We start from the raw sequence: 17060 nt of genomic DNA on the forward strand, positions 1-17060 counted from the left end.
TAGGCGGAACAGATCCCCGCAGAGAAGCAGGAGGAACCAGTCTTTCAAAACAAATCCCTCCTGGCGTTCCAGACCACGCCAGCCTGCCAAACCAGCATCTAGATCTCAGCGATACTCCTCCAAATGACTTGTGGCCTTCGCGCGTCAGCGCAGACCATGTGTGGGGGGGGGGGCGCCTTTCTCTCTTCCAACACGTCTGGCTCCCCTTGATCACAGACGCTTGGGTGAGAGAAATCCTAGTCTCGGGTTACAAGATAGAATTTACGTCAATTCCTCCAAGTCGCTTTTTCCTTTCCCAACCTCCCGAGTCGGATGCGCGAGCTCGCCCCTTTTTTCACGCCATCGAATCTCTGCACCGCTCAGGGGTCGTGATTCCGGTCCCAGATTCGGAACGGTTCAGGGGAGTCTACTCCAACTTCTTCGTTGTCCCCAAGAAGGATGGCACTGTACGCCCTGTTCTCGACCTCAAGATCCTCAACAGGTACATCAGAACCCGAAGATTTCGCATGGAGTCCCTCCGGTCGGTGATTGCCTCCATGGAGGTCGGCGAATTCCTCGCCTCTCTGGACATACAGGACGCATATCTGCATATCCCGATTGCACACCAGCACCAAAAATTCCTACGCTTTGCCGTGGCACACGATCATTATCAGTACACTGCCCTACCGTTTGGTCTTGCGTTTGCGCCTCGAGTGTTCACGAAGGTCATGGCTGCTGCCATGTCGATCCTGCACTCCAGAGGTGTTTTGGTAATTCCATTCCTGGACGACTTACTGATCAAAGGGTCCTTTTAACGACTGTCGTCTAAGTGTCCAGGTCACCATCAACACTCTATCCTGTCTTGGTTGGCTCATCAATCGGAAGAAGTCCTCGTTGACCCCGGCTCGCCGGATTACCTTCCTAGGCATGGAGTTCGATACCATCCAAGGACGCGTGTTCCTTCCACTGGAAAAGATTGTCTCCCTCCGGAAGGACGTCCAGACCCTCCACCTCTCCAGAGCGGTGTCCATACGCTTCGGTATGAGGGCCCTCGGTCGAATGGTGGCGGCAATAGAGGCTGTTCCGTTTGCCCGCTTCCACCTTCGCCCCCTTCAGCTTTCTCTGCTGCACAATTGGGACAAGTCTCTATTCACCTTGGATCGCAAGATAGATTTGTCCCCGGAAGTCCGCCACTCGCTGCGCTGGTGGACCAACAGCCAGAATCTCGTCAAAGGAACGTCGTTCTTACCGGTGCACTGGAAGACAGTCACCACCGATGCCAGCCTTCTGGGCTGGGGAGCGGTCTTCCATCAACACACGGCTCACGGTCAGTGGTCCTACCAGGAAAGCCGGCTCCCGATCAATGTTTTGGAGATCAGAGCGGTCCTACGAGCCCTGCAAGCCTTTCAGCGCCTTCTCCAGGGGTCTCCAATCAGGATACAATCGGACAACGCCACGGCGGTGGCATACATCAATCAGGGCGGCACGAGGAGTGTCATGGCGATGAGAGAGGTGAAGAGGATCATACAGTGGACAGAGTCTCACCACGCCAGGATCTCCGCGGTACATATCCCTTGCGTGGAAAACTGGGCGGCCGACTACCTCAGCAGACAGGGTCTGGCGTCGGGCGAATGGTCTCTCAACAGAGAGGTTTTCGAGCAGATCTGCCACAGGTGGGGGACTCCGGATGTGGACCTGATGGCCTCGCGGTTCAACAATCAAGTCCCACAGTTCATATCCCGCTCCCACGACAAGCAGGCGCTAGGAGTCGACGCCCTCATTCTTCCGTGGAATCAGTTCAGACTACCGTTCATCTTCCCGCCGCTGCCACTGATCCCAAGAGTCCTCAAAATCAAGGCAGAGTGCATTCCGGTGATTCTCATCGCCCCAGAATGGCCCAGGCGAGCATGGTTCGCAGAACTCGCACAGCTCGTCGCAGACACCCCATGGCGGCTTCCGGATCGGCCGGACCTGCTGTCTCAAGGTCCGCTCTTCCATCAAAATTCAGGGGTTCTCAGTTTGACGGCATGGCTCTTGAATCCTGGCTGTTAGCCCAGTCAGGATTTGCTCCAGGAGTGATTCAGACTATGATTAGGGCTCGAAAGCCTTCATCTTCAAAGATCTACCACCGCACCTGGAAGGCCTTTTTTCAGTGGTGCGAGGTCAACGGAAATCTCTCCCCGCTAGTTCTGTCAATACCGACGCTTCTAGCGTTTCTTCAGGCAGGGTTGCAAGCGGGTCTCTCGCTGGCAACCATCAAGGGGCAGGTTTCGGCTTTCTGTGCTTTTCCAAAGAAATCTAGCATCACGTCCGCAGGTCAAGACGTTCACCCAATGTGTCGCTCATCTGAATCCGCCCTATCGGGCTCCGCTAGAACCATGGGATCTTAATCTGGTTTTAGGATCCCTCCAACTGGCTCCTTTTGAACCACTCAAAGAATCTTCATTCTCACACTTATCCTGGAAAGTGATCTTTTTGGTGGCGGTCACTTCAATCAGGAGAACGTCTGAACTGGCAGCTCTTTCGTGCCGTTCACCTTTTCTTGTTTTTCACCAGGACAAGGTTGTCCTGCGTCCATCTCCGGAGTTCCTGTCGAAGGTGGTGTCTCCTTTTCACCTGAATGAGGATATCGTGCTTCCATCTTTTTGTCCGGCACCCACTCGCTCCTTGGAAAGGTCACTACACACTCTGGACTTAGTACGAGCGCTCAGGACTTACGTCTCGAGAACTGCACCTTTCCGCATATCAGACAACCTGTTCGTCCTGCCTTCTGGTTCCAAGAAGGGCATGCCGGCGTCCAAGGCTACCATTGCCAGATGGATCAGGTCAGCCATTTCGGAGTCCTACCGAATCAGGGACAAGTCCCCTCCGAGGGGAGTAAGAGCCCATTCCACCCGTGCAGTTGGGGCGTCTTGGGCAATCAGGCACCAGGCTTCAGCCGAGCAAGTCTGCAAAGCCGCAATGTGGTCCAGTCTTCATACCTTCACCAGGTTTTACAAGGTCCACACCCAGGCATCAGCAGATGCCTGCCTTGGGAGAAAGGGACGGCCGTCGCACACCTCTAAAAAGGTAGTAAACATTTGTTAGAGCGTTCCTACAGAATTTGTGCGTTTTTGTTTTTGATCTGTAGGATGGCTTATGTACCCACCCAGGAACTGCGTTTGGACGTCCCACGGTCCTGTGTCCCCCTATGAAAGCGATAGAGAAAGAAGGATTTTTGTGTACTCACCGTAAAATCTCCTTCTCTGAGTCTTCATTGGGCGACACAGCACCCACCCTGTTTGGATTGTGAGGTCTTCATTTACCGGATGTTTCCCGATGTTGTTTGCGGGTCACCTTTGTTTCCATCCGGCATATATATATATATTTTCACCACACATTTTTCTCGTGTATTACATTGTTTAGTTATGGTTGTTCAGGTCTCTCCTACTACTGCTTTTGCACTAAACTGGCATAGTTCCGCCTCCGGTTCGGGGTGTACACTGCCAGGGAGGAGCTTACTCTTTTTATGTTCACTTAGTGTCAGCCTCCTAGTCACAGCAGCATACACCCATGGTCCAATGGTCCAATGGTCCTGTGTCCCCCAATGTAGACTCAGAGAAAGATTTTACGGTGAGTGCACAAAAATCCTTCTTTTTGAAAGGGAAGTCGCTAACAAAGTCGCTGTAAAGTCCCCTTTACACACTGAAACTTTCTAGCGATCATGCTGCACAGCGGGAAACAAAGGACCAAAGAATGGTCCTGAGAGATGTGTAGTGATCAGCAACCTCACAGCAGGGGCCAGGTCGCTGATGTGTTTCACACACTGCAATGTCGCTGGGGAGGTCGCTATTACGTAAAAAAACCGGTGACGTTACATGATGTCGTTTGCGATGTTGCAGTGTGTAAAGGGGCCTTAAAGAAACCATGTGCAAACCTCTCCTGCCAGTGACTGCTCTCCAGCTCTACTGTAAATTTGATTGATCTGGGTTTTTACCAACCCTTTAAAAGTTATTTTGTTGTTGCAGTATTTGCATTCTTTGTGATTAATAGGTCACGGAGTAATGTAATCTTCCTGTTTCTAGGCTTTCTGATGTAAAACGGAAGCTTGACCTGGCTCTTTCTGAATTGGAGCAGCTTCGTGATAATCGTCAGCATCATATGCACATGTTGGAGTCCATTATACGTCAGCGAGACATGTATCGTATTCTGTTGGCTCAGACAACTGGAGTCACGTTGCCCTCATCAGGTAAGACATTTCTGTTGGCAACAATATACATGCGTTACCTTACAGTGGACCTGTTATCAGAATATGTTGCTGTATTGAAGGGATGATGCATTGACAGCGCTGCTGCCTCACTATTATTGTGCATATTTTATAATCCCCATTAAGGGTTTGTTGGGCTTAATGAGGTGTATTCCGCCTCTCTACTAATGAGCCTGGTGCCGCTCTACTCTACACCTCACCAATGAATATCTGCTGTTGCATGCATCTCTATAGAATTGAGTCTGTTCTTACCAACACATGGCTTGTTTTTGTTTGTTTGTTCCCCTTTTTGATGTCATACAGCCCTGCAGATCTCACAATATATAAAAGTGACTTTCCTGCACCTTATTGCATTGTATTAAAAATGTGGTTCAGACTTTAGTTGGGCATGTATGATGACTGACATCTCTCTGAGCTAGGTGGACAAAGATTTCCATTGTTCCTCTGGTTGTGGATGTTGTGGTTGTTGTTGTGGGGGTGGTTGTGATTTTGGTGGGGGTGGTTGTGATTGTGGGGGTTGTTGTCCTGGTGGTTGTGATTGTACTGATGGGGGTGGTTGTGATTGTGGTAGTGGTTGTGGGGGTGGTTTGTGCTGGTGAGGGTGGTGGTTGTGATTGTGCTGGTGGAGGTGGTTGTGGGGGTGGTTTGTGCTGGTTGTTGGGATTGTGATGCTGGGGGTGGTTGTGGGGGTGGGGGTGGTTGTGATTTGTGCTGGTTGTGGTGGTTGTTGTGATTGTACGGGTGGGGGGGGTGGTTTGTGGTGGTTATGATTGTGCTGGTGGGGGTGGTGGTTGTGATTGTGCTGGTGGGGGTGGTGGTTGTGATTGTACTTGTGGGGGTGGTTTGTGTTGGTGGGGGTGGTTGGTGTGATTGTGCTGATGGTTGTGGTGGTTGGTGTGATTGTGGGGTTGGTTGTGGTGGGGGTGGTTGTTGTGTTTTTATTTTTTGAGTATTTAAGCCCTGAAAATCTGTATTAAAGATCTCGTGTGGAGTGAAGTAACGAGTCTGGTAGAGCCAAATTGATATTGCAGTTTCAGCATGGTTGTCTTAATGGCATGAATCTTTGCATGAAACGTTTTTTGTTTGTATTTTTTTTTTTCTTTCTCCATTTAGATGAAGCATCAGTGACCTCAACCCCAAGAAAATCCCCTAGAGCGTCTCAGCTCCCATCCACTCCAGCTCCCACAGTTTTGATTTCTGAATCCTCAGAGGCAACTGAAGCGAAAGCTGCTCTGAAACAGGTGAGGGACACCGTTGTGTAATACTGCAGTTGTGGGGGTGGGAGCCTTGGTGTTAAAAGAATATATCTCCTAGTAGAATTGACTTAAAAAAAAAAAGTTGTCCAAGAGAAGGGATTGATAAAAAATAAGTAACCGATCCATTGAGCTCCAGCTACTTTTGTGGCCCACGCTTGTCCTGCAGTGATTAGGTTGTATAAGGGGTGGGTGTGATTTGGCTGTAGCCCTAACCATTATGTACAGGACACACTGCAGGGTCAGCGGGGGACCACTGAGGCACTGGGAGATGCAATGGCGTTCTTTATTTTCAAACTTTCTCAACTTGTTTTTCTAATTTTCACAAAAACCCTTTTAGTAGAGTAATGAATAAATGTGTGGTTTGCCGGGTTCAAGCATTTTTGATTCAATCATTTCTTGTGTGTTGATGCTGTGCTGAATTTCTACCAAAGAAGCTATAATGCATTGCTTGGGAGATCAGCTCTAGCTGCATTTGCACTGCAGAGGAGAGAAGCAGCATGGTAACAGTCCAGTCCTGCCATTCCCCAGCATTTTAAAGTTAATCTGTCAGAATTAACCCTTCCTAAGTATATGCACAAAATGAAGAATGGTTGTGCACCACCGCTTGTCACCTGCGGTACCGCATATGCCCGGGGTTTTACTTGCCGGTTGTTAAATCCAGAGCGGGGTGCGCGTCGCAAAATAAGATCCAAGGATGGTGAGGTAAGGAAGAGGACCGCACTCCTTCGCAGTGCTGGAAACTTTATTCAAACTGGTGCAAGGTAAAAAGCTGGGGGCAACCTGTATGCCAGCTCCTGCTATGGATGACTGCCATTTCGCCTATTGATTAGGCTTCCACGGGTCCACCAGTGGACCCGTGGAAGCCTAATCAATAGGCGAAACGTCCGTCGTCCATAGCAGGAGCTGGCATACAGGTTGCCTCCAGCTTTTTACCTTGCACCTGTTTGAATAAAGTTTCCAGCACTGTGAAGGAGTGCGGTCCTCTTTCTTACCTCACTTAACCCTTCCTAAGCCGCCTATATGGACATGTAGGTCATAGAGAGTTGAATAAAGTGACTTTGACATATACTTTGATATCTGCAATCTGATGTTTTAAGAAAATGTAAATTTCATTGTAATAATATGTAAATGAGCCATTTAGATCTATGAGACCCCAGAGAATCTGCCTCCAGAGATTATTTTAAATGAAAGGGGCGTTATCAGTGTGAGACATGTAATGACTGACAGTCTGCTCACATGATCTACATTCTTACAATACTTTGGCAAGGCACTGTGTATACGGACCTCAGAGATGAACCCTTTTTAATTGAAGTTTATTCTAATAAAGCTGGCCGTAAAATGCCCATGATCAATGTTCTCATGTACATTTTCATCCTACAGCTTAAAGAAGTGTTTGAAAATTATCGGAAAGAAAAAGCTGAAAATGACAGAATGCTCAATGATCAAAATGAAAAACTTCAGGAGCAAATTACTGAACAACGGTCCCAAAACACCAAAATTTCCACTCAGCTGGAATTTGCTTCAAAACGGTAAATCTAATTAATGAATCTAATCAGTTATCTGTAAGGGTTTCTTAGGGATTATTATTATTTTTTTTTTTTATATATATATATATATATATAAAAGGCAATAGCTTGAAGTGTGTTTTTGTACGTACAAATCCAGCCAAGATTAGGTGAATAGTTATAGGTTGTCCAATACCATAACACGATTTATTCCTCCCCCATAAATCTTGCTATTATGTGCCTCTCAAAACATTCATGATCTCATTTTAGCAATATTACCTATTATCATGCTCTAGCGGCACATCCTCATTGCTGGATACAGCTCTGATTGGGTTAATCGACTACTTCCTCTCTCCTTACATACTGTGTTCTATTACTACAAGTTCCATCATGCATTGCAGTGTCACCTAACACCCACTGAAAACTCCACCCAAACCACCCTCCTTCCTCCATCTTCAAGTATGGATTTTGCAAATGCAGAAAAACAAATCATCATATAAACACAGAAATATTGCACACACAGCACATACCTCAGATACACACAGACACTGCTTTATGCTGGAGGTAGCTAAGGTTACACTATGAGCGGCACGTCCTCAGCTTGTGCTTACAGCAACACTATCCCAGCACACCCCTCCTGCCCCCTTGTAGTGCTAGTGTGAAAGCACTTCCCCCTCTCCCCCCTGCAAGTATGCAGACTCCCTCTAACCGCTGCGGCTGGCACGCACCACGCTGCCTGGCTTCACTGCGGTCCTCCACGTGGGTGTTCTCTGCTTTCCCCTCCAGGGTCCTGTGCATACCACACAGGTCCTCTAGGAGTGCTCCTAGGGCGTGCATGCACACTGCTGCCAGTCTCTTAAAGGGCACAGTTCCATTTCCTGGAAATGCCTTTCAGCCTATAGCGGTGAGGCACTGGGTTCTTAAGGCATTCTCCCACTATGTGAGGTGCCTGAGCAACATGATTAGTTAGTGGTTTGTCCCTTAGCCAGCTAGTTGTCAGGTCCCCATGTCCACTGTACATTCCCTAGCCAGTGTATATTCCTGTACTCCTGCCTTGCCGGTGCCTGTTCGTCCCATTGGTCAGTGTCAATGCTGATGACTGGACCTGTCCATCCCGGCCGTGCTATCCACCTCAGCCGTCCCAGTGGTCCCGGTCTATATCTGTGACTGTGCCTGTCCACTCTAGCTGTGCTATCCGCCTCAACCGGCATGATGGTCCCGGTCTACGCTAGTGACTGTGCCTGAATGTCCAGGCCATGCTATCTGCCTCAGCCATCCCAGTGGTCCCTGTCTACACTAGAGATTCTGCTTGTCTGTACCTGTGTCTGTCTTTGCCCTGGGGGTCAGCTGCCACAGTCCCGATCGCTGACCTGGGAGTCGTACCTGGCATCTGCCTTGTGGTGGGCGGTTAGTCAAGCACCTCCCAGTAAAGGGTGAGCCCGGGTTCCCCCTGTGGTCTAGTGGTTCTATCTACTTACCATCTCCTGCAGTGAGCGTTACATTCCTTCTCTGCCGGAGGGAGCGGACAGGGCAGGAGCCGCTCACCAGCAGCACAGACAGAAACTGGATTATTTACCAGACAGCTCAGCTTGGTAGATTCCAACCAGCTCTCCCTCAGAACTGCAGGACAGAACACTGCTCACTCAGCACTTGTATTGTTCTGATGGTGGAATTCAGTGGCTGCTGCTTAAGGATATGAATATTCACCGCTTCCCACGCCCATAATCCCATCCACCTCTCGGCATAGTGCAGAGAGATGGGTGGGACTGTGCGTGGAGAGCAGTGAACATTCATATCTTTGAGCAGCGGGTACACTACTTGTCCCCATTGCTGGCTCCTGCTTCCTATTACCCATGCAGCCACCGATTTGCAGTGCATGGATCCAACGGGTCTCTGTTATGCCATGTATTTCAGCTGAATGCGCGCCCTCGGATACACATTCAGCTGAAGCAGGTGCTGGGGTGGGTGGCTCCGTGCACTCCAGCCCACTCTTTACCTGCGTGCTCCATTTGTCTGTGCTGTGGATGGTGTTTCCCTGCCCACAACACAGCCTTATTGGGTGAATGCCCGCAAGATTGAAGTTAACTAGACATCACCCTGAGCCTGTAAATTGACATGGCATCACCAAAAACTAACGGCTGTAGCAGCCGGGGGTCACAGCCTCTGCCCCCTTTCTGTGCGATGTGCAGAGAATGCGCTCTGTTGTCAGTTTAGATCAGTAGTAAAAAGCTGACAACACAGCGGTAATACCAGGCATTAAGGAGACTAGTGACCTTCCCTGCAGTTGACGTCACTGGTCTCTACTGGGTATTCTGACACCGCTCTATTGCCAGTTTTTTTACTATTCATCTAAGTCGAAAATAAACCACGCACTGTGTACATCGCACAGCGTGCAGAGATGAGCCTCTGAAACACTGATGATACTTAGTTTCAGGGAGAGGACAGAGGCTGGGATAGTGACTGTAGCCTCTGCCCCACAATGACTTTGTTTGAATATCCCATCATGCACTGAGAATTATCAAATGAAGAGTCATCAGGCAGGAAGCCAAAAAATATATACAAATAGAAAAGCAGTTAAAGGGAATCTGTCAGGTGATTTTATAGTACAATACTAATGGTTTCTTTAGCTAGTGCTTAAGGAGACGTTTCAGGATCAGTAACTTCTATAGCTTTGCTTCATCTCATCTTATATTAACCCCTTCAGCCCCCGGGCACTTTCCGTTTTTGATTTTTGCTCCTTTTCTTCCGAGAGCCGTAACTTTTTTATAATTCCGTCAATCTTGCCATATGAGGGCTTGTTTTTTGCGGGACGAGTTGTACGTTTAAAGGAAACCATAGGTTTTACCATATATTGTACTGGAAAACAGCAAAAAAATTCCAAGTGTGGAAAAACTGCAAAAAAAGTGTGATCGCACAATAGTTTATGGGATGTTTTATTCAGTGTTCACTATATGATAAAACTGATGTATCTAAGTGATGCTTCAGGTCGGTGCAAGTTTGTAGACACCAAACATGTATAGGTTTACTTGTATCTAAGGGGTTAAAAAAAATTCACAAGTTTGTCCAATAAAAGTGGCACACGTTTTGCGCCATTTTCCGAAACACGTAGCGTTCTTATTTTTTGGGATCTATGGCTCAGTGATGGCTTATTTTTTGCGTCTCGAGCTGACGTTTATAATGGTACCATTTTTGCGCAGATGCTACGTTTTGATCGCCTATTATTGCATTTTGCGTAAAACTTGCGGCGACCAAAAAACGTAATTTTGGCTTTTGGAATTTTTTTTGCCACTACGCCGTTTACCAATCAGATTAATTGACTTTATATTTTGATAGATCGGGCATTTCTGAACGCGGCGATACCAAATATGTGTATATTTATTTATTTTTTAACCCTTTAATTTTCAATGGGGGGAAAGGGTGTGATTTGAACTTTTAGGTTTTTTTTTAAAACTTTTTTTTTTACTTTTTTCTTTTTTATTTTACTAGTCCCCCTAGGGGGCTATAGCGATCAGCAATCCGATCGCTATTATTTATCTGCTGATCACAGCAATACAGCTGTAAACAGCAGATTCAGTCACTTTGTTTTTCCCTCTGCTCTCGGCTGAGGGAAAACGAAAGTGAAACATCATAGCTTCATGCAACATCACATGACCCTGTGCTACGATGGCAACCACCGATAGTCACGTGATAACACACGCGACTTCCGGTGGGGGCGGCGGTAAGTAAAAAACATGGCCGCGCGCATTTAGATCTTGCTGCCAGACTTTGGCAGCAAGATTTAAGGGGTTAATGGCCGCAGGTGGAAGCGATTCCACCCGCGGCTAGCAGGCACACATGTCAGCTGTTGAAAACAGCTGATGTGTGCTGATCCACGCTGCCTGCCCGTGGCAGGGGGCGGGGCTTAACGGGACATGATCCTGGACTGAGATCCGTCCAAGGTCGTGAAGGGGTTAAGCTGTGTTCGAAACAGTGTGAGCATATATAAATACAAACTGCATATTCACTACTCCCACCTCTCATTCCAATCACTATCACTGCTGAGAGGTGGGAGGGAGTATGGGTGGGGGCAGCAGTGCAAATTCAGTTCAGACTTACGACCACTGATCCCAGCACTGAGAGAGGGGGGAGCTGTGAATATACACTTTGTATTTTCATATGCTTGAGTAGCTACTACCTCACACTGATTGCTAAGGAGTTTAACACAAGATAGCAAGAGAATGTACAGCTATAAGGGTATATGCATACGCTGCAATTTTGTCCTCTTGCCCATCTTTTCCTGGAGCAGGAAATAGATGGGAGGTGACGTGGGGCCATATGGCCAGCGCTTGCGCAGAACGGTGGAAGCAGAGGGGAAAGCGCGGGTACTTGCTGATGAAAATCACAGCGCTGCCCATAATGTCGTGCCCGCGCACACGTCACCAGCGGTCACACTGCTCAGTCCCGTGAGACTGGCACTAGGCATGCGCGGGGACCGCTGGAGCAGTGGGCGGCGTCATCAGCTATGCAAAAGAGCGATGTGGGGTCGGCAATAAGGACCAGGAGGGAGAACGGACGCCAGAAAGCTCGCCCCCGTGACTATAAAAAAAGATTGCCATACGAAAAGATAAGACTTTATAAAGTCTTTATTTTGGTCTCACAGGGGGTACAATAATAACAGGAACCTTGCTAGAATGCAGCCCAGGAGCTGCAGAGGGGGGAATCTTTTAGGTTTTGGGCAAAATTTCTGCTGACAAGTTCCCTTTAAAAAGAATAGAACCTATAGAATAGACCTTAATAGAATAGCTCGATGGAGGGGTAGCTAACTTGGCCAGCTTTCTTTTTTTACATTTTGGTGGGGGGGATGTGGGGTCCCCCTCGTTTATCATATCCAGCACAGAAACAGCAGAAGCTGCAGGCTGCAACCCTCGGCTGTCTGCTGTACCTTGGCTGGTTATGAAAAATAGAGGGGATCCCACACTTTTTTTTTTCTTTTCAATTATTTGATTTACAAACAAAGAGACGTGGTTTCCCCCCCCCCCCATTTTTCGAAAACTTGCTAAGGTACAGCAGACAACTGGGTGCTGATAGTATTAGCGTGGGAAGGGCCATCATTATTTGGCCTTTCTTTATCGTTCCTTTGGGAGACCCAGACCATGGGTGTTTAGCTTCTGCCTCCGGAGGACACACAAAGTACTACACTTAAAAGTGTAGCTCCTCCCTCTGAGCTTATACACCCACTGGTGAGCAGACCCAGCCAGTTTATCGCTTTTTGTTCAGGAGGCATACATCCACACATGCATTCTCATAAGATTTTTTTCCTTTTTGGAATGAGATTGAAGAAGTGCGGGTCCACGTCTGGACCCCCGGCATGTCCCTTCTCACCCCACTGTGTCGGCGGTGTTGTAGGTTGATTTCCGAGGCTGGAGCCTTACATGCCGTGCTCCTTCACCATCCCTCCTGGGCTCTGGCTTGAAGTGGGAGCCAGCACGGTCTCCATGCCTGGCAGGAGACCGGTCTCCATCCGCAGCCCTTCAGGACCCTGCTGGACCGGAGCACTCATCCCCAGGGACCTGGCCCTGCGTCTCAGCAGCTAAGTACCTGAGACGTTTATATATTGGGGGTCCCTGTGCTTTATTGTTTGGGGAGAGTGTGCTTACTGTATTTATTGGCATTTCCGGCGGGTTCTCTAGCTGTCGCCCGAGAACCGCGCCGATGGTGCCTGCGCGTTGGCCTCGCCGCTCAAATTTAGGCCCCGGCTTTGCCGGAGGCCTAGTTTCTGTTCACTGCTTTCGCATGTCACTCATGCAGAGGGACAGGCTCGGCTCCTCCCGGCGGCCGTTCTGCACAGGGGAGGGACACTCCCCACTGCTGTGCGTGTCTCCTCCCCTGTAAGTCTCTATGGCCCTCCAGATCCCGCTCTCCAAGCCAAGTCCCGCCCCCTCTCTTCGCTCCGGCGGCCATTTTCTCAGACAGAGTTCACTCGGCGCTGGGTCTGCACCCTGCATCCCTGCTGAGGTGCTGTGCTTGGGGGTCCGGGCTTCTGGAGGGCACACAACACCGCTCCAGTGGTCTGGTAAGCCACAACCGGTCTCTGGTTGTGGACCTCTGTATATACTCTCTGGGGTTCATTCTCTTGCAGAGCCCCCAATCCAGCAGCATGTCTCACACGAGGAGCAAGGCTCCAAAGCTTTATACTGTATGCACTGCATGTAAGCTCCTGCTGCTGAACCGAGCACCTATCCACATTGTGATGTCTGCTCTAACTTGGCGGTGCCACAGCCTGGAGTCTCACCCCCAGTGGTTTCTCAGGCTGCTCCTGCACCTGTGGCTGAACCCCCGGCTTGGGTAGAATCCTTTTCTAGGTTTATCTCCCAGTCTTTTGCTGAGTCCATGGGACTTCTGTCCAGGACCTTGATGAATATGCATCAGCCCCCTTCTCAGGGTGCCTCTACTGCTAAGCGTCCCTTAGGACCGGAGCTCACAGAGGATTCATCATCAGGGCCCAGACCCCGTCCTCCTAAGAGGAGACGCAGGGTTTCCTCTCCCTCCTCCTCCCGCGGCTCTGATTCAAGAGCTGACTCGCAGGATGAGGAGGATGCCTTTACAGGGGGCTCGGAGGCTAACTCCATGTATCCCATTGATCTGTCCGAGGGTGACTCAGATCTTAGTGACTTGATTGCTTCCATTAACTCTGTACTGGATCTCAATCCGCCAGTATCAGAGGAGCAACCCTCTCTGGCAGAAAAGCACCAGTTTACCTCGCCTAAGAGAGCAAAGAGTGTGTTCTTTAACCACTCCAGTTTTCAGGCCGCTGTGACCAAGCCCAGGGCCTGTCCTAACAAACGCTTCCCAAAGCGTGGTTCTGATGACCGTTTTCCCTTTCCACCTGAGGTGGTCAAGGAGTGGGCTCAGTCCCCAAAGGTAGACCCCCTGGTGTCTAGGCTCTCAGCCCGGACCGTTGTGTCGGTGGCTGATGGCACCTCCCTTAAGGATTCCACTGACCGTCAGATTGACCTTCTGGCCAAATCTGTGTATGAAGCTGCGGGGGCTGCGTTTTCCCCGACTTTTGCAGCAGTGTGGGCTCTCAAAGCCATCTCTGCTTCTCTAGAGGAGATGCATTCCCTCACCAGGGAATCTATGCCCGAAATGGTTGCCTTAACTTCTCAAGCTTCAGCTTTTTCATCTTATGCCATGTCTGCCATGCTGGAGGCTTCTCACCGCACTGCGGTGGCTTCGACTAATTCCCTCGTTATCCGCAGGATCTTGTGGCTTCGAGAGTGGAAGGCAGATGCTTCTTCTAAGAAGTACCTTGCTGGGCTCCCTTTTGCTGGGTCCCGGCTGTTCGGAGAACAGCTGGATGAAATTATTAAGGAAGCTACTGGCGGGAAGAGTACTTCCATGCCACAAACCAAAACCAGGAAACCTGCCCAGGGTAGGAATCAGTCGAGGTTTCGCTCCTTTCGTTCCTCCAACTGGTCGTCCTCTAAGCCCTCGGCCTCGTCCGCTAACTCAGCCAAGGACCAGAAATCCAACTGGCGCCCAAAAACGCGTCCACAGAAGACCGCAGGAGGTGCTGCCACTAAGGCAGCCTCCTCGTGACTCTCTGCCCGCTCCGGCGACGTCCTTAGTCGGTGGCAGGCTCTCCCACTTTGGCGACGCTTGGTTTCAACACTTCTCCGACCAGTGGGTGAGAGATATCATCTCCCACGGCTACAGGATAGAATTCTCTTCCAGCCCGCCAAACAGATTTTTTCTTTGTCGCTCCATTGGGAGACCCAGACAATTGGGTGTATAGGCTATGCCTCCGGAGGCCGCACAAAGTATTACACTAAAAGTGTAAAGCCCCTCCCCTTCTGCCTATACACCCCCCGTGCTCCCACGGGCTCCTCAGTTTTTTGCTTTGTGCGAAGGAGGCAGACATGCACGCATAGCTCCACATCTTAGTCAGCAGCAGCTGCTGACTATGTCGGATGGAAGAAAAGAGGGCCCATAACAGGGCCCCCAGCATGCTCCCTTCTCACCCCACTCTTGTCGGCGGTGTTGTTAAGGTTGAGGTATCCATTGCGGGTATGGAGGCTGGAGCCCACATGCTGTTTTCCTTCCCCATCCCCCTTAGGGCTCTGGGTGAAGTGGGATCCTATCGGTCTCCAGGCACTGAGACCGTGCTCCATCCACAGCTCCTGAGGACTCTGCTGGATAGGAGCCGAGTATCGTTCAGGGACATGGCCCTGCTACTTTGAGGTACTCTGTGTCCCCGTGGGGACCGCGCACAGCAACACTCCAGCATTGCTGGGTGTGCTAGTGCACCGGGGACCGCGGCGCTGACTGCGTTTGTGCCATTACACACTGCAGCGTCGCTGAGTGTGTTAGTGTATGGGGACTGCCGCGCTGACCGCCGCTGCCATTGTTATCACTGCGGCGCGGCTGGGACTGTTAGTGCGCCGGGGACTTCCGCGCCGACCGCGCTTATACGGCGGCCGCGCTTATAACTCGAGTCCCCGGCTTTTGCGGCCTAGTCTTTTTCTTCCCGCCCCCAGCCCTGCCAGTCAGGTGAAAAGCGGGACGCTGTACAGGACGGCAGCACTGAGGGCTGGAGCATGCTTTGCATACTCCACCCCCCTCACTGTGCACAGTGGGGCACCAGTTCCCGCACTTTCTGGGTCACGCCCACGGCTCCTTCCTCTCCTCAGGACGCCGGCAGCCATTCCTGTCAGCTCCTCTGACGCTGCAGAGGGGAGACAAGCTCTGGGGGACCCAGGCACGGATTCTGGTGGACACACAACCGCTTTAAGCGGGCGGTAAGCAGCACCTGAGGTGCTGGCCCCACTTGTGCAGAAGTGTAATTATAGATTATATATTTATAGGCTATACTTTACACTGTATGGTGCACGGTTGATTTCTGACTATATACCCTATTGTGTTGCTCAGGGGAGACAACAGCATGGCACCCACAAGAGGCAGGGGTGCCAAAACACAGGCTTACTATGCTGCCTGCGCCGCATGTACGACCTCGCTACCGGCAGGTTCCACTGACCCTCATTGTGTGCACTGCTCGGCCCCTGTGGCACTTGCTCAGCCAGAGCCTCTGCTAAGGGGGGCCCAGGGGGAACCACCTGCTAACACTGTCCAGGTGACAGGGACGGAGTTTGCAGTTTTTACTGATACTTTCTGAGACTATGGCTAAGATTCTAGAAGCTTTGCAGTCCAGACCGGTATCTCAGACCATGGGCACTGTGGAATCATTGCCCCCTGGTTCCCCTCAGTTGGAACAACAATGTTCCCCCGGGGTGTCTCATAGATCCCAGGGTGAGGTCTCTGACACGGACCGCAGCCCCAGACCGCCTAAGCGAGCTCGCTGGGAAATCCCCTCGACCTCATCACATTGTTCAGGGTCTCAGCGGGAGGACTCTCTGTATGATGAAGCGGAGGTAGCTGATCAGGATTCTGATCCTGAGGCCGCTCTCAACCTTGATACTCCTGATGGTGACGCCATAGTGAATGATCTTATCGCGTCCATACATCAAATGTTGGATATTTCTCCCTCGGCTCCTCCAGTGGAGGAGTCAGCCTCTCAGCAGGAGAAATTCCGTTTCAGGTTCCCCAAGCGTACAACGAGTATGTTTCTGGATCACTCCGACTTCAGAGAGGCAGTCCAGAAACACCGAGTTTGTCCAGATAAGCGTTTTTTCCAAGCGCCTTAAGGATACACGTTATCTCTTCCCCCCTGACGTGGTCAAGGGCTGGACTCAGTGTCCCAAGGTGGATCCTCCAATCTCCAGACTGGCGGCTAGATCCATAGTCGCAGTTGAAGATGGGGCTTCGCTCAAGGATGCCACTGACAGACAGATGGAACTATGGTTGAAATCCATCTATGAAGCTATCGGCGCGTCTTTTGCTCCAGCATTCGCAGTTGTATGGGCACTCCAAGCTATTGCAGCGGGTCAAGCGCAAATTGACGCACTCACACGTACGTCTGCGCCGAAAGTGGCGTCCATAACTTCTCAAACGTCGGCATTTGCGTCCTACGCTATTAATGCTGTCCTGGACTCTGCGAGCCGTACGGCGGTTGCAGCCGACAATTCGGTGGCAATACGC

General features: G+C 50.3%; 1 protein-coding gene across 1 annotated transcript in view; it reads left to right on the top strand.

Annotated features, from left to right (window-relative positions):
* The window catches only part of TPR (translocated promoter region, nuclear basket protein), a 481409-nt gene that overhangs the window by 167614 nt on the left and 296735 nt on the right, over positions 1–17060 (top strand). Inside the window, exons 15-17 of the mRNA XM_075322004.1 lie at positions 4044–4207; positions 5339–5466; positions 6862–7010. Of these exons, the coding sequence (XP_075178119.1) occupies positions 4044–4207; positions 5339–5466; positions 6862–7010 (441 nt within the window). The remainder of the gene's footprint in view (positions 1–4043; positions 4208–5338; positions 5467–6861; positions 7011–17060) is intronic.

Source organism: Anomaloglossus baeobatrachus, chromosome 8 (genome assembly GCF_048569485.1).
Source record: "Anomaloglossus baeobatrachus isolate aAnoBae1 chromosome 8, aAnoBae1.hap1, whole genome shotgun sequence".
Classification (NCBI taxonomy): Eukaryota; Metazoa; Chordata; class Amphibia; order Anura; family Aromobatidae; genus Anomaloglossus; species Anomaloglossus baeobatrachus.